The sequence below is a fragment of the Geotrypetes seraphini genome, chromosome 2, assembly GCF_902459505.1.
Source record: "Geotrypetes seraphini chromosome 2, aGeoSer1.1, whole genome shotgun sequence".
Taxonomy (NCBI): domain Eukaryota; kingdom Metazoa; phylum Chordata; class Amphibia; order Gymnophiona; family Dermophiidae; genus Geotrypetes; species Geotrypetes seraphini.
In genome coordinates this window covers 262,387,770-262,410,632 of record NC_047085.1, presented here as the reverse complement: position 1 = coordinate 262,410,632, position 22,863 = coordinate 262,387,770, and the positions used below count along the sequence as shown (strand labels likewise).

Here is a 22,863-nt window from a genome sequence, read left to right as displayed (position 1 = left end):
TATCCTGAAGCAAAAAAAAGAAATAGAATTCCTTCCATCCACTGTCTCTCTTCCTTCTGTGTCTTCCATTTGCTCTGTTACTGTACCTCTCCCTTTCTCCCCCCTTCCAAATTGGTCTGGCACCCATCTTCTTCCCTCCGCTCCCCCAATAGTCTGGCATCTCTGTCTTCTTCCCTGCCAGCGTCTTCTTCCCACTCTCTCTTCTCTATTTCCTTTCAGCGTTCTTTTCCCCCCATTTCCCCATGTCCTGTCAGCGTCCTTCTCCCCCTCTGTCTTCCACATGTCCTTTCAGCGTCCTTCTCCCTCTCTGTCTTCCCCATGGCTTTTCAGCGTCCTTCTCCACCCCCCGTCTTCCCCTTGTCCTTTCAGCGTCCTTCTCCACCCCTTTGTCTTCCCCATGTCCTGTCAGCGTCCTTCTCCCCCTCTGTCTTCCACAAGTGCTTTCAGCGTCCTTCTCCCCCCTCTGTCTTCCCCATGTCCTTTCAGCGTCCTTCTCCCCCCCGTCTTCCCCATGGCCTTTCAGCGTCCTTCTCCCCCCTCAGTTTTACCCATTTACCTTAAGCTTCTTTTCCTCTCCACTCCACCTTTCCTCCCTTTCTCTCTCCCTGCCCCCTTACCTTCGTGGTGCTTCCCCACCCGACCAACAGAACAGGCCCGGTCTGATAAACCTTCCTGCCCTTAACCGCGAATCTAAATTACTTTCTTACAGCTGCTGTAAGAAGGTAATTTAGATTCGCGGCTACAGGGCAGGGAGGTTTGTCGGACCGGGGCTGTTGTCGGTCGGTCAGTCGGAGAAGCGCCACAAAAGTAAGGGGACCTGGCCGGCTGTGTGGCCCCCTCCCTTGGTAGCCACTCAAGCCGCGAGGCTACTCTCCTCCTTACCTGCCCTGCCTGCCTGCAGCACAGAGCCGAACGGAAGTCTTCCCGATGTCAGCGCTGACGTCGGAGGGAGGGCTTTGTTTAAGTCCTCCCTCCCCTCTGACATCAGCGCTGACATCGGGAAGACTTCCGTTCGGCTCTGTGCTGCAAGCAGAGCAGGTAGAGAGAAGAAGAGCCGCGCGACTGAGTACATCCAGCCCCGCAGGAACCCCGCGACCCTCGGAGGCGTCCCCACAGGATCCCCGCGACCCTAGAGGGCGTCCCCACAGGATTCCCGTGACCCTAGGGGGCGTCCCCACGGGATCCCCGTGACCCGAAGGGGGAACCTGCGGGTCCCGCGGGATTCCCGTCGTCCCCGTTCCCGTGCAGCTCTCTAGTTCTTAGGCCTCCTTTTATTAAACCGTGCTAGCGGTTTGTAATGCCGGGAGCCCCGCTGAATGCCCTGTGCTGCTCCCGACGCTCATAGAGTTCCTATGAGTTTCGGGAGCAGCTCGCAGCATTCAGTGCAGCTCCCGGCACTACAAACCACTAGTGCGGTTTAATAAAAGGGGGCACCATGATGTTGTTGCTGTGGAGATGCTTGTGTGCATCTTGGAGAAAGAGGAAGGGTGACAGGTGGAGGGAAGGAGAGGCAGGAAGGAAGAAGGAGGGGGTGAAAAGAGTCCTGAGTTTTAGGTTATTTCTGCGAGAGTAGAGAGAAGTGGATGAAGTGGGGCACAATGAAAAGTGCATTTTTGCTCTGCCTCAGATGCTTGGTCCTCAGCAACAGATTTTTAAAAAAGGTACCGGGGGGGAGTGGGGCTGCCTACGGGTTTTTCACTCTATAAGACCTTGCCCCGGCCTACCACTAGACCACCAGGGCAGGGCGGTGGGAATTTTTTTTCTTGTGTTTTCCTCCTCTACAAGGGGGGTGTTTTCCTCCTCTACAAGGTCGGGTGCGTATTATAGAGCGAAAAATATGGTATGTACCCAACAATAATCCAGATTCACAGAAGCCCTGTAAAAAAACTAGAAGGGACATTAGCTAGAAGTATTTTTCTTTAAAAGTACCTGGGAGAGAGAAAGAGATCCATTGATACTGAACCTACCTGTTTTCAGGTGAGAACAGGAACACGGACCAGTCTTGGCGTATCTCGCACCAGTCTGGGCGATACACTTCAATCATCTTCTGGATGCGGAAACACAGGCTCTGAGTGTGAATACAGAGCAATACAGAATAAGTCACCTCGATTGGATTTCATATACCCCTTTCTCACCAATTTAAGAATCAAAATATAATGAAGGCAGTTTGCAAAGGCAATTTTGCACATAAACAAGGCTTTATGTATGGAAACAGGGTTTTTGAAAATTGCCTACCATGTATGTGGATATAATTATGCATGTATAACCAACATCCCAATCTGGGTATTTGATTATGAATCTATTTCACACAGTTTAGTATATTTTGATTATGTGTTGTTTAATGTGGTGTGTCATTTGTGTTTTTATGGATGTATATGCAGTAACAAAGAACAGTCCTAACTTGCATTGCAGGATATAAATGTTAAATAAATAAATAAACAAACAAATAATAAATAGTAATTTTTTATTTTTCCTTACGTTTTTTTAAGGTGGGATTGAGCTACAGAGTACACTTATACATCTACTTTTGTGTTCCTAAGTGCAAATCCATGCACAAATTTTACCAGAAACTTTTACATTTAGCTGCAGGTTTTGAAATTTTATATTAATGGAGACAATTTTGATTTGCCTCTAATCTTGCAAAGTACGCACAGACTTAACTTGTACTACACACTTTGGGGCAAATTATATAAGTTGCTAAAGGGTCAAATGCCAATAAGTGGTTGGTAAGCTAGTATTCCAAAATGGCAGAGTTGCGTGCCAAATCTGTTATAGAATCCTGGTCACAACCACTTACAAGGGGTGGCTGAAAAGTTTTCACCTTGTCAGAAGGCCAGGCATGATAACACGCACCCGAGCTAAATACTATTATATTTGGTTCATAGTCTAAAGCGCACGAGGACAAAGGCGCGCCGACAACCGAGCGCGGACAACTGAGCGCAGGACTTCATCGCGCTGAAGAAAAAACGTATTTTAAAGGGCTCCAATGGGGGGCGTATGTGGGGATCCCCCCTTTACTTAATAGAGATCGTGCTGGCGGAGGGGGGCGGGTTTGGGGGGTTGTAACCCCCCTCATTATACTGGAAGCTTAACTTTTTCCCTGTTTTTTAGGGAAAAAGTTAAGTTTTCACTATAATGTGGGGGGTTATACCCCCCCACCCCCCCAACATGGCAGCGTGAGGCAGTGCGATCTCTATTAAGTAGAGTGGGGGGGTTCCCTCCCCACCCCCCCATCAGAACCCTTTAAAATGCGGATTTTCTTCGGCACGATTAAGCCCTGCGCTCAGTTGTCCGCACTCGGTTGTCGGCGTGCCTTTGTCCTCGTGCGCTTTTGACCTGTCACTATTATATTTATATTATAAGATTGAAACAAGGATAAATAGATAAACTCAAGAAATGAGAGTGTATAAGTCATACACTTTGAATTGAATTAAAAAAGATGCAAGGACCGATGATAGCTTGCGAAATAGTTAAGTGCCAAGACTAGTTCTATTAGCTCTTAACTGCGAGAGCTTGAGATCCTAATACATCTAATGTGTTCAATTTAATTAGGTGTATCAACGCTTAGATCCAACATTAGCCTTTTGTTTGAAGGGAATAGTGTGCTCCACAAGTTTTTTTATTATGACGTTCTGAAAAGTTTTCGGCCCATCCAACAGAGTTGAGGCAGTCTCCATTGAGGGCTATACACTTAGGGCTCCTTTTATCAAGCTGCGTAATAGCGTGCGTTAAACGCTGGCCACGCTAGCTGCTACCGCCTCCTCTTGAGCAGGCGGTAGTTTTTGGCCAGCGCCGGGGTTAGCGCGTGATGAAACATCACACGTGTTAACCCCGCTAGCGTGGCTTGATAAAAGGAGCCCTTAGTCCATTGATGTTCCACTTTTTTCGTTCCGTATTTATCCAAAGAATGAAAAAACTATCTACTACTACTTATCACTTATATAATGCTAAAAGTCATTTGCAATGCTGTACATTTTCAGATAAACAATAAATAGAACTTCACATTGATAGGTTCCTTATATTGATTGTAAAATATTGTAAGATATCTTCTTATTCCAATATCTCCTCTCTTCTAAATTCACAGAAATCTTCACACAAGTTTCATCCAGTATTCATTATCATTCATTAGCATTCTATCTAATTCTTTATTTCATTCTTCATTTTTTAGAATGAATCAAGGCTGGCAGTGGGTTTTTCTAAATGGGATTGCTCCTTGAAACAGCATATTTGCGAAACGTGAATTCATGTCGGAGCCCCTGTTCAGCTTTACATAAAAAGATAAATGAGTCGCTTTCATACTCATAAGAGTTGACCTAAAAAGTTAGAAGTATTATAAAAAAAACAAAGTAACTGATATGGTTGGTAGTGGTGGAATGGCTGATGAGAAGGCTAGCTACAGTAAGCTTGGATTTGAATGAAATATTGTATACAAGTGTCTGTCCCCACTAGAATGATAATGAATATTGGATGAAACTTGTGTGAAGACTTCTGTGAATTTAGAAGAGAGGAGATGTTGGAATAAGAAGACATCTTACAATATTTTACAATCAATATAAGGAACCTATCAATGTGAAGTTCTATATATTGTTTATCTGATAGTGTTATTGCTTCAAGTTAGAAACAGAACAAACAACAGAGCCGGTTATATGGAGTGATTGCCAACGCTGTACATTTTGACATTTATAGACAGTCCCTTCTTGGAAGAGCTTACAATCTAAATTGGACAGACAAACATGACATATAGGATTGGGGATGCAGAGCCCAAGGTGAGAGAAGTTAGGAGTCGAAGCACTCTCAAAGAGATGGGCTTTTAACTGAGTCTTGAACACTGCTAGAGTCAGAGCCCACCATAGGGATTTGGGCAGCTTGTTCCAAGCATATGGCGCAAGAAGGCAGAAGGGACGGAGTCTGGAGTTGGCAGTTGAAGAGAAGGGCACAGATAGGAGGGACTTACCAGCTGAGCGGAGCTCAAGGGGGAGGGGGATCATAGGGGAGATAAGTAAAGAGAGATAGCGAGGGGCAGCTGTGTGAGTGCATTTGTGGAAAATCATTGGATTAAGTGTATAGCCCTTGATGATGACTGCCCCAACTTTGTTGGTTGGGCTGAAAACCTTTCAGTGGCCCCTCGTATGACATGTCTATGGCTGGTGTAAATGGTGGTACCTAAATGGAGCAGTTGGGCATGTAAATGCAACTATTCTATAAAGTGCTTGGAAGAAAAGCCCGAACGCCCTAACACCCCATGCCTTCTCATGCTAACACTCCCGTTTGCATATCTGCGCAGGAGAAGTTAGGCACACTGTTTCTAGAATAAGAACATAAGAAGTTGCCTCCGCTGAGGCAGACCATAGGTCCATCCTGCTCAGCGGTCCGCTCCCGTGGCGGCCCATCAGGTCCATTGCCTGAGCAATGGTCTATACCTATCTGTACCCCCCAATCCCTTTTTCTTCTAGGAATCTATCCAAACCTTCTTTGAATCCATTTAGTGTTTTCTTGTCCACAACAGCCTCTGGAAGCGCGTTCCATGTATCTACCACCCTCTGAGTGAAAAAGTACTTCCTAGCGTTTGTTCTAAACCTGTCCCCTTTCAATTTCCCCCAATGCCCCCTTGTACTTGTGGTGCCCCTTAATTTGAAAAATCTGTCTCTGTCTACTTTTTCTATGCCCTTCAGGATCTTGAAGGTTTCTATCATGTCTCCTCTAAGTCTTCGCTTCTCCAGGGAGAAAAGTCCCAACTGCTTCAATCTGTCGGTATATGGGAGATTTTCCATTCCCTTTATCAGTTTGGTTGCTCTTCTTTGTACTCCCTCAAGTACCGCCATGTCCTTCTTGAGGTATGGCGACCAGTACTGGACACAGTACTCCAGATGCGGCCGTACCATTGCACGATACAGCGGCATGATAACTTCCTTCGTCCTGGTCGTAATACCCCTCTTAATGATACCCAGCATTCTGTTTGCTTTCCTAGAGGCTGTGGCGCATTGCGCCGATGCCTTCAGTGTTGCGTCTACCATCACTCCCAGGTCTCTCTCCAGGTTACTAACCCCTAGTGGTGTTCCCCCCATTTTGTATGTGAACATCTGGTTCTTTTTCCCCACGTGCATGACCTTGCATTTTCCCACGTTGAAGCTCATCTGCCATTTTTCGGCCCACTTTTCCAGCTGCGTTAGATCTTTTTGGAGCTCCTCGCAGTCTTCCTTGGTTTGAGCCCTGCTGTATAGTTTGGTGTCATCTGCAAATTTAATGACTTCACACTTTGTTCCCGCCTCTAGGTCATTTATGTAGATATTGAACAAGAGCGGTCCCAGCACCGACCCCTGCGGAACTCCGCTCGTGACCCCTTTCCAGTCTGAGTAGTGGCCCTTTATGCCAACCCTCTGCTTCCTGTTTGCCAGCCAGTTTTTGATCCATCGGTGGACCTCCCCTTGTACCCCGTGGTTCCATATCTTTTTAAGCAGTCTCTCGTGTGGCACCTTGTCGAAGGCTTTTTGGAAGTCAAGGTAAATGATGTCTATAGATTCCCCTTTATCCACCTGGCTGTTCACTCCCTCAAAGAAGTACAATAAGTTTGTGAGGCATGACCTACCCTTACAGAAGCCATGTTGACTTTGTTTTAGCTGCCCATTTTTTCCGATGTGCTCACAGATGCCGTCTTTAATCAGTGCCTCCATCATCTTTCCCGGAACTGAAGTCAGGCTCACCGGCCTGTAGTTTCCCGGGTCCCCCCTTGCGCCCTTCTTGAAGATGGGCGTGACATTTGCTATTTTCCAATCCTCCGGGATCTCTCCGGTTTTTAATGATAGGTTGCATATTTGTCGAAGTGGCTCCGCTATTACGTCTTTTAGTTCCTTGAGTACCCTTGGGTGAATGCCATCCGGACCCGGCGATTTGTCGCTCTTTAGTCTGTCAATCTGCTTGAGTACATCCTCTTGGCTTACCTCTAAGTTGACCAGCTTATCGTCTTGGTCTCCTATTACGATCTCCTCGGGTTCCGGAATGTTGGTTATATTCTCCATCGTGAAGACTGACGTGAAGAACTCATTTAACCTGTCAGCTATCTCTTTCTCTTCTTTTACAACTCCCTTTCGGTCTCCATCGTCCAATGGTCCCACTTCTTCTCTCGCCGGTTTCTTCCCCTTGACGTATCTGAAGAACGACTTGAAGTTTGTTGCTTCCTTTGCTAGTCTCTCTTCGTATTCTCTTTTTGCTTTTCTAACCACTCGGTGACACTCTTTCTGGCGTTCTTTGTGCCCTTTTTGGTTCTCCTCTGTTTGGTCCTTTTTCCATTTTCTGAACGATGCTTTCTTGTCGCTTATCGCCTTCTTCACTGCACTTGTTATCCACACTGGGTTTTTTGTTCTATTTTTTTTGCACCCTTTTCTGAACTTGGGGATGCATATGCTTTGTGCTTCGTGCACAGTCTCCTTGAGTAAGGTCCAGGCTTTTTCTACGGATTCTGTTTTCCCTATGTTGCCTTTGAGCTTCTTTCCCACCATTTTTCTCATGGCATCATAATTTCCTTTTTTGAAGTTGAGTGCCGTCGTTGTGGTTCTTTTCCCCTTTGTTGATCCAATTTCAAGCTTGCACTGGATCATGTTGTGATCGCTGTTACCTAGTGGGGGTAATACCGCCACCTCCTTTGCTGGCCCCCCTAGTCCGTTGAAGATTAGGTCAAGAGTGGCATCGCCCCGTGTTGGTTCCGTGACCAGCTGCTCCATGAAACAGTCCCTCGTGACTTCTATGAATTTTGTTTCTCTTGCGCAGTTTGAGTAAATGGGTATAAGTCTTTTATAGACACAACTGCAAATTAGCACCACATCAGTTATTGGCATTTATCACAGATTATTTGCCCATTAGTTAATTATGCTACCTACATAACTGGCCCTATTCTATAATTATGCACTCCATGGTGCACCTAATTTTTGGCACCATGTAAAGAATTTTGGGGTTTAAGGACAATTCTGTAAATTGGAGCCCCAGTCTAATACCAATTCTCTAATGGGATTTTGGTGCCAATACAGAAAACCCTGGGCATGTCAATTAACCCTCTGTTGCCCCAAGTACCATAATTAGATTGTGAGCTTGCTGAGGCACATTGGGAAAATACTTAGAGTACTTGATAGAAAAAATTGTACATCACTCTGAATTTAGGTGCAGTTTATAGAATACGTATAATACCCATTCCCATAACTTTATACCTCTTCACGGATAGGAAAAGGGGGCAATGTCTGGAAAGCAGTATATGCTAATGCTTGAAGTATGGGAAACAAGATTCTGGATCTAGAAGCTGTGATGGAAGAAGATAAGTTGAATATAGTGGCAATCACGAAGATGTGGTTCACGGAAAACCATGACTGGGATCTAGTTATACTGGGCTATAATCTGTTCAGGAAAGACAGGGTAGGAAGAAAAGGAGGGGGAGTAGTGTTATATAAAGCAGGGCTGCCCAAGTCCGGTCCTTGAGATCTACTGGCAGGCCAGGTTTTCAGGATATCCACTATGAATATGCATGAGAGAGATTTGCCTGCACTGCCTTCTTGGCATGCAAATCTTTCTCATGCATGTTCATTGTGGATATCTTGAAAATCTGGCCTGTCAGTAGATCTCAAGGACCGGACTTGGGCAGCCCTGTGTAAAAGACTGAAATAAGGAAAAAAATTCAAATTTGTTCAATAAACTAATTTGCATATAATAGAGAACAAACTTTTATTAAAGCCACACAATTTCAGGATCTGAAGGGCAAGGAAGAGGCACTGTGGATCAATTTGGAAAGAGGGAACGACAAAGGGCAGTTACTTACCGTAACAGATGTTATCTGGAGGCAGCAGGCAGATATTCTCACATATGGGTGATATCATCCACGGAGCCCAGTATGGACAGTTTGACATATGAACTGACACTTTAAGTTTTTAGAACTTTGCAACTGCCCACACCGTGCATGCGCGACTGCTTTCCCACCCAGTGAGGCTCGCGACACCTCAGGTCCGTAAGCAAGCTAAGAAGCCAACCAGGGGAGGTGGGAGGGATGTGAGAATATCTGCCTGCTGTCTCCGGATAACACTTGTTATGGTAAGTAACTATGCTTTATCCTAGGACAAGGAGGCAGCATATTCTCACGTATGGGAATCCCTAGCTTACTGCAATGGGATGGAGGAAGAGTTGGCCATTAAGAAAATAAATTTTGTAAAACTGCTTGGCCGGAATGCCCATCTTGTCTGGAATATGATTCCAGACAGTAATGAGACATGAACGTGTGAACTGAAGACCAAGTAGCTGCTTTGCAGATTTCATCAATGGGAGTGTTAAGCAAGAATAGAACTGAAGCTGCCATAGCTTGGACTTTATGAGCTGTAACATGATCCCTGAGCTGCAGCCCAGCTTGAGCATAGCAGAAGGAAATACAGGCTGCAAGCTATGTGGAAATACTTCTCTTGGTCACAGGGCGGCCCAATCTGTTGGGATCAAAGGAGATGAACAATTGAGGAGACGTTCTGTGTGGCTTAGTCCTTTGTAAGTAATAAGCCAAGGCTTTTTTACAGTCCAAGGTATGAAGAGCTGTTTCTCCAGGGTGAGAATGAGGCTTTGGAAAGAAATCTGGAAGCACAATTGACTGATGTAGATGAAATTCCATGACCACTTATGGCAAGAATTTAGGATAGGTGCAGAGAACCACCTTATCATTGTGGAAAACTGTAAAAGGTGGGTCTGACACCAATGCTTGAAGCTCACTCACTCGACGAGCAGAAGTGATGGAGATTAAAAATACCACTTTCCAAGTGAGATATTTAAGATGAGCAGAAGACATTGGTTCAAATGGAAGCTTTATCAGTCTAGTGAGAACAACATTAAGATCCCAAACCACTGGAGGTATTTTGAGAGGTGGTTTGATGTTAAAAAGACCCTTCATAAATTTGGAAACAAGAGGATGAACTGCCAAAGATTTATTGTTGACTTGAACATGGAAAGCATTGATAGCACTAAGATGAACTCTGACTGAAGTGGTTTTACGACGTGAATTGTATAAATGTAGAAGATATTCCAACACGAAAGGTATGGAGGAGGATGAAGCATTCTGATGATGAAGATCACACCACGCTGAAAATCGTGTCAATTTCTGTTGGCAACACTGCTGTGTACAAGGTTTTCTGGATGCTTCTAAAAATAACTGTGACCGAATCAGAAAGATCATCATCTGTTGAGGTCAGGCTGAGAGGTACCAAGCTGTCAGGTGTAACGACTGCAGATTGGGATGTAAAAGAGACCCTTAACTCTGAGTAAGAAGAGATGGAAAGAACTGGAGGGTTACTGGATCTTTGAGGTGAATAAAGCATGTATCATGGATTGCAAAGTTGATTCCTTAAAGTATCTTTTTATTGAGTGCAGTTGCCTAAGTGTGTAAAAAAAACTTTCTTGATCACTGATGCAACTTGATCACCAAAGTAAGGGCAGAGTCCATAAGTAATCCTAGATACTGAAGACTTATTTATATGCAAAACTTTTGTATGCTTGATGCCTGTATTTCGCTGGATTTATCCAACTCTTACTTTCTGTAAACCCCAAAGAACTGCTAAGTATTGCGGTATACAAATACATTTTTATGTTATGTTATGTATTTAAGTGTAGACACAGGGGTAATAAGTTTACCAAAGAGAGTGGGGTCAGTGCAGGATATTCTCTGGATCACTAAGGGCTCCTTTTATGAAGCCGCGTTAGCGGTTTTAGCGCACTCAGCTTTTTAGCGTGCGCTAAACATGCGCTACCCGGCTAGAACTAACACCAGCTCGATGCTGGCGTTAGCGTCTAGCGCGGCCGGCAAACCGGCTTCGTAAAAGGAGCCCTAAGTTACAAGGTGTGGTATGGTCTTACTGCAAATTATCTGAAGGATCACTTTGAACTGGCTATATCAAAACGATCCCAACGCCTTTTATCTTATTTTACTTTCCCTCCTGTTAAGGAATGTCGATACAAAAATTTTTTGATAGGTTATTCTTATTTCAGGCAGCAATCAGAGACAAGGAATTTAGTCGGTTTATAGTTACCGCTGTATCTTAAAAACATTTCAAGAAACTTTTGAAAACCTATTTATTTGATAAATTTCTGTAATACATGATTAGGACGTAATAATCTATCACTATGGGCTCCTTTTATCAAGGTGCACTAAGGGGGTTAGTGCGTCGGACATTTCATCACGCGCTAACCCCCGCGGCACACCAAAAAACTAATGCCTCATCAATGGAGGCATTAGCGACTAGCGCGGTAGGCGGTTGAACACGCGGTATTCTGCGCGTTAACCGCCTACCGCAGCTTGATAAAAGGAGCCCTATGTATAATTCCTGAGATTCTTAAAGCTGTGAACCGCATTCAACTAAATAAGCTTATGCGGTATATAAATGATAATGTAATGTAACCAAGTGGATTTTCATCATCTATACAAGTATGTGGGCTCATAGTTATTTGCACGCAAGTCAAATGCGCGCAAGTCTTTATAGCGCAAGGCAATAATTATCAGTGCGCTGAGTTGTCATACGTGCTATTGTCGGTGCGCTGAAATGTCTGCATGCAATTGTCAGCACGCATTTGCCTTGCCACCAAGTATGTGCACATACAATTGACAGTATTTAATCATTACGTGGATTTGGCACGTAAAGGATAACTCCCACTTTATAGAGTTGCACCCACGATTTGTGTACAAAAAGCAGCCATACAAACAGACCCACACACTGCATCTGCTGTTTGTGGGGACAACCAAAAAGAGGGTATATTATGGGTATATGTTTGAAAATTGAATAGGTATGTACAGTTTTCCTTCCCTGATTTAATGGTTCATAGACAAAACCACCGAAGACAAAGGTGAGCACTGACAACTGAGCGCAAGACGGAAGTGCGCGCCGAAGAAAAAGAGTGTTTTTAGGGGCTCCGACGAGGGTTTTGTTGGGGAACCCCCCCACTTTACTTAATACAGATTGCGGCGGCGTTGTAGGGGGTTGTAACCGCCCTCATTATACTGGAAACTTAACTGTTTCCCTGTTTTTTAGGGGAAAAAGTGAATTTTTCAGTAAAATGTGTGGGGGGGGGTTACAACCCCCCAAACCCCCCACAACGCCCCCTCAACACGGCGCGTTCTGTATAAAGTAAAGTGGGGGGCTTCCCCCCCACACCCCACTTCGGATCCTTTTAAAACAGTCATTTTCTTCGGTGCGCGCCTCCGCTTTGCGCTTAGTTGTCTGCGTGCGCCTTTGTCCCGGCGCGCTTTTGACCTGACACCGATTTAATATGCACCAAAGAATGCCACCTCAGAATCCAGCTAAAATTATAGGTGCTGTGGAAGCACACGCATATTTTTACTTGGGCACAGGAGGGCAACTCTCAACTTGAGCAATTTGCACAGATAAAGGGCTTTGAAAACTGCCATCAATATGGGTTTTAGAATTTTTAAATTGCATCTTACGGTCACGCAGGACCCCAACACTGTACAGCTTTGAACCCCCAGACTCCATCTTTTAGGTGGATGTATTGTCAACATTCTTCTAAATACTCAACCACATGCTAACTAAAATTGAGGCAGAGGTGGGGGCACAGTCCCCTTAAGAACAAACAGATGTATAAAGAACACAGCACATCACAACATCTGGTGACTGGAACAAGTTCACATACAGCATCAGTGAAAAAGGGGACTTGAGCTCAGTTCTCTGCCGATCACCACTCTAAGCACAAGGCTGCATCCCCATTTTCTGTGTGGTATGATTCATTTATACCAGGGGTCTCAAAGTCCCTCCTTGAGGGCCGCAATCCAGTCAGGTTTTCCCCAATGAATATGCATGAGATCTATGTGCATGCACTGCTTTCAATGCATACTCATTGGGGAAATCCTGAAAACCCGACTGGATTGCGGCCCTCAAGGAGGGACTTTGAGATCCCTGATTTATACCATTCCTGCTCTCTATTTAATTTATCAATCCCATGTATAGCGCTGTAGAGAATCATTCTTTGGCTCCATTGTTCCTCATTCCCCAAACCCTGCTGAAACTCAAAATTAATTGAAGACGTCTACAGTACATCCAAGGAGAAAACCCCTCTTGCATGTTAGCAAATTTAAAGTTGGGAGCTAATGTATTTTAATCTGTACTTGCTCCTTTATTTCTCTCCTACCTCTTCTCCTCCTTTTCACTAGTTCTTCTGTTCTGGGTTCTGAATACTTCTTATTTTTAAGAGCACATCAAAGATTAATACAGTAGCACATTCACTGAAGACATAGGCCTTTCATTGCCCAAAGTTCACTAAAGTTATTAAAACCGGGATCCTAAAATGACTCAAACACATTTTAACTTACTCTTTTATTTGGTGGGAAAGAATGTCATTTGTAACTTTTGGCATTATGCTTAGCGCATATTCTTGTCATCAAGAGGTGGCTTTGGAGGACTCTATCATTATAAGAAATCAGTTAAGCCTGACGTCTAGTCACAGTGTAGCCAATTGTCCTTCTTTCCTTTCCCACACTCTTTTCCCCTTTTATGCCCTCTATCTTCAATGTCCCCTCCTTGGATGACATACCCAGGTGAATCTGGGAGCTCAAGAACTAGAGGAATGCCTCCTTTGAGGTATATTGTCAATGCTGCTCACAAAGGCAGCTGACTTCCTTTCCTCCCTGAATGGACCAGTTCCATAGCACATCCTCAGCACATGCAGTGGTGTACTGAGGTAAGTCAGGAAGATCCATGACTCCTGGGTGCCAGCCTGAGGGGGGTGCTGCAGTAGGAACTGGTAGGTCAAAAAACAAAGGATATGCAAGGTCTTTGTGATGTAGTGCGAATTGGGGTGAAATTGTGAACACTGGCCCCTGAACTCTGGAGACCTATAATATACCACTAGAGACATGGAGAACCCCCCTGCAAGCAGTGTATAGATCTGCATTCTGAGCAATGGGGGAGGTCATTTTCACTTCTATTTTCAATATAAATCAAACATTAAGGAAGTAATTACAGTGATATTTTGGGCTGAAAATGGGAGTTATTGGGTCGAAAACAGATACCAACTTCTGACCAACAAAGAACAAAAAAACAAACAAAAATAAAGAAACGTGTATTTCAAATTTTGTAGCCAGTACTAAAATCAGCTAAATTAGACCTATTAAGTCTCTCACTTGTGACCTTCAGACTCTAGATGATGGCCATACTTCACAGTTGCATAATACTCACATAATCAATCTCCTCCTCATCCTCCCCTTTTTCTTTGCGGCTGTTCATCTTTGGGAAGACCTCTTTGACAATGTTTGGAGTCTTCCCATTACAGTCCTGGTGGTCTGCGGGCATTGTGCTGCCCTTCCTGCTAGACCTCCGGTTAGGCAGAAGAGGTGTAGGCTCTGCTAAGTCAGCATCCTTGGTATCCAGCGAAAGCGTCTGCCTGTGTTTTATGCTCAAGTCCCTGCTAATTCGGGATACATCTTGTGGCAGGTCATCTGGAGTCCGGTGATGTTCCCCGGAGAGAAGAGATTCCTGTTCTGCTGAGGGAGGTCTTGGTTTCAAACTGGGACGTCGACTAATGCTGTTCCAGCTTGAACGCCGACTCCCCCAAGCTCCAGTGCGGCTCCATGCTCCATAGTGAGAGTTGCGTGAACCAGACTACAAAAGGGAATCATACTACTTGTTACGCTTCCAACAAATCTCCCTCCAGTACATCAACATTCTCCCCTACTGTTCTAGAACTGGGATCTCATATGCTCAGGTCTATCCATGCTTCTTGGTCCTGACCTATAGTACCTCATGCTATCTTAATTCAATCCTCTACTCACCAGTGATCTCTGATCATATGTCATTCTTCCCAGTGACATCACACTACTCTTTCTTGACCCAACAGCAATAAGGACCTGATCTCGTTGCAAGGGATTTCTTGAAGAGTTTGGGACCCCAGCTGTAATTGGCTGGTTAGAAGAAGGAACAGGATCAAGATGACCATTTGGAGTCAAAGGGATGCCACCAAGCTTTGGGTCTAACAACAAGAAAAAGAAAAAAACAAAACACTATCAGATTCAAGTATCATCCAGTCAATACAATCCTGAGGCAGGCACTTCCCCAAACACTTGTGCGGTGTTGTGACTACAAGCATTCAAGTAGATATCTGATGAGCTGAAATGCTTTTATTTGCATTTCAAAATTTTTTTAAAAAATCAATTTTGATAAGATTTGCGAGTTACATTATTGACACCTTGTAGGCCAGTTTGGCTTTTGATTTTTCTTTGGAGACCAATATCAAAGCTATTTCATTTCTATTTTCTCTGAACTTCTTTGTACTTTCTTTGAGGATCCCTGTGGTTTTTTATGGTGGGCAATCTTAAGAACCATTTGTGTGAACTTTTAGTTCTAGAATAAAGAGGTGTTTGGCAAGGGCAGAAGAAGCAATAGGTTGAGAGGATAGCAAAAAGGATTAGGCTCTTAACTTCGGGCCCCTTTTACAAAGCTGTGATAGCAATGCTGACACTATAAATGAACTGAAGTTCATAGGAATTGAATAGGCTTTGGTGCATTTACAGAAGCAGTATCACTACCTTTGTAAAAGGGGCCCTTTGAGAGTTAGGATCCTAAACTGGCCTCTTTGAAAATGTACTAGGGCTGATTACATGAGCATAGTTTGCTTACTTTGTTTGTGGAGAGAGGAGCTCATATTAACAACACACATATACTGTATATACTCGAATATAAGACGATCCAAATATAAGTCGAGGTACCCTTTTTCCCCCAAAAGGTTGACTCCGATATAAGCTGGGGGGGGGGGTTATTAATATTCATGTGCCTTGCCCTGCTAGGATCTGCACCTAGCCCCCTCCCTCCCTGCCCTGCTAGGCTCTGCACCCTGTCCACATCCCTGCCCTGTCCCTCCTCTCTCTTTATGTCCTGCAGGCCTCCACCAGGCCTGTCATGTGACCTGGTGGTCCAGTGGTGGGCCGGTACAGGAGGGATCCCTCCTGCCTCCTGTCCCGGCCAACTCTACCAATTTTTTACCTTCATCATGCATCCCCCGCATATGTCCAGTGGTGTACCAGGCATGAGTGAGCTTCCTGCGCACCTGCCCGACCCTAAACCGCTCCCTGAATGGCTGCTGCGAGTTCTCACAAGACCTTAGCAGTTATTCAGCGAGCAGCTCAGTACCAGGCATGAGTGCATAAGTCTTACTCCTGCTCGGGACACTACAAGACCGTGAGAACTCATAGCAGACATTCAGAGGGGCTCAGCACGGGGCAGTAGTGCAGAAAGCTCGCGTCTGCCCAGTACACCACTGGACCACCAGGGATTCAAAATGTACGCAGGGGGAGGCATGAGGGAGATTAAAAATTGTCAGAGTCGGCCGGGACAGGAGATGGGAGGGATCTCTCCTGCACCAGGTCATATGGCAGGGCCATTGGAGGCCTGAAACAAGTCCAGGAGGGTGGCGGGTAGGCACTGACCTAAATATAAGATGAGACCCCCAATTGTGGGCCATTTTTTTGGCCCCAAAATCTCATCTTATATTTGAGTATATACGTTATATATTAGGACTTCAGGAAGATTAAAAATTTTAATCACAATTGATTGTGTTGTGTGTTAACGTTTAGTCATGATTAATATGTAAGATATTTTAAAAGAAAATACAACAAATACAAATACAAAAAAAAATCCTGCATTCAAGCATAAACCATTTGTTTATTTGTACTCACCCTTTTTATTTAGCTCTATCCTGATCTTCCTTTCTCTTGCCTTCAGGCCAATGTGTTTCCTCTTTTCTACACTCACTTCTCATATCCAGTATCTCTCTTCCTACCTCTGTGCATCCAATTTCCCCCTTCTTGTCTTCAATCCCTCAATGAATCTCTCTCTTCCCTGCCTAACCAACTCCATCCCCAAGATCAGCATCTCTTTCACTCTTTGCCCCCCAATGCAGCACTTGTTTCCCTCCTTACTCACCCTCCCCTTGGTGCAGCGCCTTGCTCCCTCCTTGTCCTGAGTCCAGCGCTTCTTTCCCTCTCCTTGCTCCCCTCATGCATCAGCTCTCTCTCTCCTTGCACCCTCTCAAGGTAGCAACTCTCTCCCTCCTTGCCTCAAGTCCAGCATTTTTCTCTGTCCTTTCCCCTTTAGTGTAGCAACTCTCTTCCTCCATTCAGATTTAATTATGGAAAGGCAAATTAGAATAATTAGAAAAACTTTCACCAGCCTCAAATTATTATGGAGAATTAAAATAAATTCTGGAGCTACCACATCTGCAACTAATATTACAGGCTATAATTTTAACTCAGCTAGACTACTGCAATGTTGTATTACTAGGCTTAACTGATAAGCAACTGTGCAGACTTCAGCTTGTAAAAAATGTCACAGCTAAATTAATTTTTGGAGGCAAACCCACTCACCATGCCACCCCATTTCTACTAATATTACATTAGCTTCTGATAAAAGCGAGAACTGATTTTAAACTTGTAACCAGTTATTTTAAAAGCTTTGTGTGGTCTTGCTGCTATTTCAGCACCTCAATCTCCTTTTACTTCCCAGAGATTTGTGCTCTTCTCAGGAAATTTGACTGGCTGATCCATCAAATATTCTTTGTCAAAAAATTTTCTCGAGATATAGATCAGCACTAGGTAGAGGACCAGACTTTTGCTACAAGTTACCAAAAACTTTGAATTTGTAGCTCTTTATCATTCTTTTTTATGTTATCTGAAAATTATTTGTTTCATTAATATCTGCTAAGAAATTAGATGTGATGGAACTCTCCACAGATATTGTTGTACTTACAGTATTTTTTTGCAAGAAATAAGTTATTCTTGGAATTTTAGCCCAATTTCTTATATTATCTGCCTTGAACTCTACATTATATTACATTACATTGGTGTTTTCTATCCCGCCAATACCTTTCAATTCTATGCGGTTTACAAAAAGAATTGGTCTGGGCATTCCCAGGGAGCTTACAGAGTTGATAGAACGAGCTTACAAGAATTGAAGACTAGCATGAGCGATGGGATCTGGGGAAGGGTTTATAAGGTTTTAGTTAGATCATTTGACAATTTTTTGAAAAGTATAGTTTTCAGTTCTCTCTTGAATGTTTTGTAGTTAAGTCGTCTTGGTCAGTAGCTTGGAGAGGTGGTGGTCTATTTTCGCTACTCTGGTGGCTAGTAGTTCATCATATAGTTTTTTGCTTTGCATGCCTTTTGCTGGGGGATGGGTGAAGAGAGCCTGTGCTCTCCTAAGCCTTGATGTGTTATTTCTGATTAGTTGGTTGTTTAGGTAGTTAGGGCCAGTTCCATTTAGGGATCTGAAGAGGGTAAAGAAGAATTTATATTGTATGGTTAAGTGGAATATAAATGTTTATATTAGACAAAATTAGATTAAATATGGCCTTAACCAGGGTACTTTGTTTGTTTTGAAACTCAGACACATACATAATTACTATAAACTTTTAAATACACAGCCAACAAAAAGCCTTCATATACTACATACAAACTGCTTAGTTGAATGCTTTAATAAAATCCTCCAGATTATGTTGATGAAAGTGATAAGCAGGATGAGAACAACTGGAACAACCTCCTTCCCCTCTTAAAGTTTGCAATTAGGAAAATTCTCCAGGCCTTAATGTAATTATCTGCACTTGAATTATTACAGCAACAATATCTCAGAAAAATATTAGATATTGCCAAGGAAATCTGGGAGTATTAGCCAAGTTTGGAATGAAATATTATTGAACTTATCACTCTAATGTAAGAGCAAATTGTAGAGGTAACCCCCGCTGTATTACTGCACATGGGAAAGCTTAGAGTAATCAGTACTACATTACAATAAAAAGCTGAAATCAAGTCATCTCGTCTGTGAGAACTGCATAATGGTTGAAGTGCTGTGTACACTGCTAACTCTCTGACAAAAATCATGCAGTCTCCAGAAAACATGGGAGTCAATATTCAAAGCAATTTAATCATCCAGAAATGGCTCCTGGCTGGTTAAATCACTTACGTAGGACTTATATGGGACTATCTGCTGATATTCAGCGTTATTCCAAGGAATAGGGTTCTGTAATAGGGGGACCCTCAAATGTATGCTTGCCTAGGGGGTCCAATAGAGTGGCAATCTAGCCCTGCTTCAGGAGTGATGACTTGCATCGGTGATTAGGAGGAGGTCATGGGTTCAGTGGGGGGCTGGGGGTTAGGGCATTTCTGAATGGGGGTCGGGGGTTTAGGGGTATCTGTGGTTGAGGTGGGTCAGGGGTTCGGGGGGAGCCTGCAGGCAGGAGGGAGTGGGCATCCTTCCTGTCTATCATGGTTAGGAGGGTGTCTGCTTCAGGGATTTTCTAATGAGATTTTCGGAGAAACTGAGAATCTCATTAGAATCTCGGAGACAGCGGAAGCCAAAAGGCCTTGAGCATGTGCAGACGCTCAAGGCCCAGCAGAGATCACCGGCAGGTGGAAAGCTCTTATGGTACCGGCACATTCTGTAGTTTGGTGCTGCGTGCCAGTGCCTGATCGTAGTAAGGGTTTGTGGGGGGGGGAGGAGGGGGGCAATGCCGGTTCATGGGGGTGGGGGTTCACATATTGAGTCAAAGCTCAGTTTGCGAGGCAAGATTTGCGAACGTATTTTACTCGTATTGCAAAACACTCGTAAACCGCGTTACTCGCAAACCGAGGTTTGACTGTATTTGCCTTTCTTAGTATTATTTGTGAGTTCACCTTTTTGTGTACTTCAAAAACGGTGTCAGGTCAAAAGCGCGCCGGGACAAAGGCGCGCCCAGACAATTGAGCGCAGCGCGCGCAGCTGCTCTGCTCTAAATTACTGTTTTTAGTGCTCCGACGGGGGGGCGTGGGGGAGGAACCCCCCCACTTTACTTAATAGACATCGCGCCGCATTGTGGGGGCGTTGTGGGGGGTGTGAGGGGTTGTAACTCCCCACATTTTACTGAAAACTTCACTTTTTCCTGTTTTTAGGGAAAAAGTTCAGTTTACAGTAAAATGTGGAGGGTTACAACCCCCCAAACCCCCCATAACACCGGCGCGATGTCTATTAAGTAAACTGGGGGGGTTTGCAAACAAAACCCCCCGTCGGAGCCCCTAAAAATTGTAATTTAGAGCGGTGCAGCGGCGCGCGCTGCGCTCAATTGTTGGCGCGCGCTTTTGTCTTTCGCGCCGTTGTCTATGAACCTCAAAAACAGAGCCTTGATCTGAGGACACTGTGATACACTGATTACTTCATGAGAACTGCCATTTAAAAATAGATTCAGTTCAACAGCAGCATCACTTCTGTCACTTCCATCAACAATCTGAAAACAGAAGCCATCTTTATCACCACAATCACTACTAAATGAAGCAGTTTCATTGTCTTTATTGGTTTAAAAAGAAGCTCTTTGTATTCTTTCCTCATTTTGTCACTTTAACCTCAATTAAGATGAAACTGTGGCAGTACAACAAATATTTGCTGTCAAGATAATGACCAAAATGCACATTGAGCCCAAGTTGAAATGCACAAACTAGAGGTGAGGCATATTTAAGGTTTGTACCAACTTTAATCAGCTTTGGTTTTCAATGTGACCAAAGTGGGCAGCAAAAAGCCCACATAATATTTAGCTTCACTTTCTACAATGTTCGGAGCAGCTGCTACTAGACTCATGATACAGCAGTACTCACCCAGAAAAATTGCTTCATGCTCTCTGGGTAAAATCAATAGTTGGTTGAGCCAAGATTGTATTTCTTTGCTGTCATCACTCTCACATTTGTGGCTTACGTGACATAACTTGCTCCTAACATATTGTTATCTTTTTCAATTACTAAATAAAAAAATTTGATGTAAACAGAGCGCTTAAATGTCAGATCCAGCCATCTTTATCACCTGATGCAAATTCACTCAGAAGGAAGTTGCTGAAAACCAGAAGCAACCCAACAAGTTGCCTAGTGACACACATACAAAAAAAAATCAGACGGGTGTCATTAAAAAGTAATCATATAAAGTATAAAGTAACGAGACATTATATTACTCATTACTGAAAAATATAATATATTACAGTTATTCATTACATTTGCACAAAAGTAATCATTACAGTTGCTCATTATTTTTAAATATATTATGGCTCAACACTATTGCCTGGACATAGCCCAGCATTGACTATTCAGGAATAATGTTGGCACCAGCTAAAAAAGCTCTCACTGTTGCCAGCTGAATAGCTACTCCTTGGATGTAAATACACAGAACACATTTACTATATAAATTTAGCAGAAACTCTAGAAAGCTAAGGAGGAGTTGGAGGTAGGTATCGTCAAAGTGATGGCAAGAACAGAAGACAATGAACTCATCATGCTCGAAGCAGGGCTGGATTACCACTAAATTGGATCCCCTATGTAAACATACATTTGGAGTCCCCCTACTACAGAGCCCACAAAGATTTCTTCCTCACTCCAGTGTAAACTGTATTTCTAATATCTCAGTGCTTATCCAATGTAAACCATACTTCAAATATCTCCTCTTTACTTTCCCATAGATGTCTCTTCATCCCTTCCTCTCCTCCTCCTGCTTAATGTCCCCTTTCTCCTTTATCTGTTTGCTTAACACCTTAATTGTACGTCACCTTGAACCTATTTAGGCTTAGAGCAACTCACAAACCGTAGATTAGATTAGACTAATTCATTCCCTGGTGATTTCAAAAATCGACTATTGCAACGCGCTATTTAAAGGAATTGCCCAAAAAGAAATTTGACGTTTACAGATCGTTCAAAATGCTTCAATTAAACTCACAAGGAAAGCTAAAAAATTTGACCATGTGACACCACTACTTAAGGAAGCGCATTGGCTCCAGTTGCGCACCGCATAACTGCTCTTCTCTATAAAACTCCCGCCTTTATTCATAGACTATTGATTCCCTATACCTCTCCAAGATTACTCAGGTCTACTGACCGACATCTATTAATAGTTCCTTCACTTAAAACCATAAATACATGGCGGCAATTTATTTTCTCCGTCACAGCCCCCCAAATTTGGAATTTACTCCCAATTCACGTACGGGAAGAACATAATTTAGATAGATTCAAGAGCAAGTTAAAATGCTTTCCTTTTAAAAATGCATTTGACAACTAGAAAATCTGATTAGATGCATCAACTAGAAAACTAGATTAGGTGCATCAACTGAAGCTTAGTTCTTAATTTCCTTGAAGCTCACTGCTTTCCCCTTGCCTATTGTTTTTTCCCCTTACTTGTCTTATTTACTATCATTAACTTGTATTTCTTTCCCCATTTTTTCCTTTTGTATCATATGTTTTGTCAAGTCAGTTGTATTTATCTGATTTGTTTTCCCTTGATACCTGTAATTTACTATTTTACTGTTTTGTACATCGCTTAGAATTTTGAATAAGCGATTAATCAAATCCATAATAAACTTGAAACTTGACTATTTCTGCTCCCCTCCCCTCCAGATCCTCATTTGTGTCCTTTCTTTGAATATTTCACCTCTTTAATAGTAGAAGGGAAAAGTGCAGAGCTGTGGGCATGGTAGCAGCAATATTTTGTGAACTCTAGAAACAGTGGCAACATGGATGAAAGACCACAAACTAAAACTGAACCCAGACAAAACAAAATTCATATTTCTTGAAAAACATAAAACCCCAACCATAACAAACCTAGTAATAAACTCAGTCACATACCCCATTCAACCCACTCTAAAACTTCTGGGAATGACTATAGACGGCTTCTACACCATGCAACCACAAACCAACAAAACAATACAGAAATCATTCGCGGTCATGAGAAACCTAAGGCAAGTTCGAAAATTCTTTGACAGAAAACAATTCCAGCTCATTGTCCAGACCCTAGTCCTAGGTCTCCTTGACTACTGCAACATCCTATATCTCCCCTGCCCTGCAACAATGATAAAACA

General features: G+C 43.4%; 1 protein-coding gene across 7 annotated transcripts in view; it reads right to left on the bottom strand.

Moving 5' to 3' along the window:
• Nucleotides 1–22,863, bottom strand: part of CACNA1I (calcium voltage-gated channel subunit alpha1 I) — a 1,298,213-nt gene that overhangs the window by 213,143 nt on the left and 1,062,207 nt on the right. For all 7 annotated transcript variants that reach the window (XM_033929511.1, XM_033929508.1, XM_033929510.1 and 4 more), the window contains 3 exons: nucleotides 14,789–14,985; nucleotides 14,196–14,618; nucleotides 1,968–2,068 (listed from right to left, as the gene is read on the bottom strand). In XM_033929511.1, coding sequence (XP_033785402.1) covers nucleotides 1,968–2,068; nucleotides 14,196–14,618; nucleotides 14,789–14,985 — 721 coding nt within the window. The remainder of the gene's footprint in view (nucleotides 1–1,967; nucleotides 2,069–14,195; nucleotides 14,619–14,788; nucleotides 14,986–22,863) is intronic.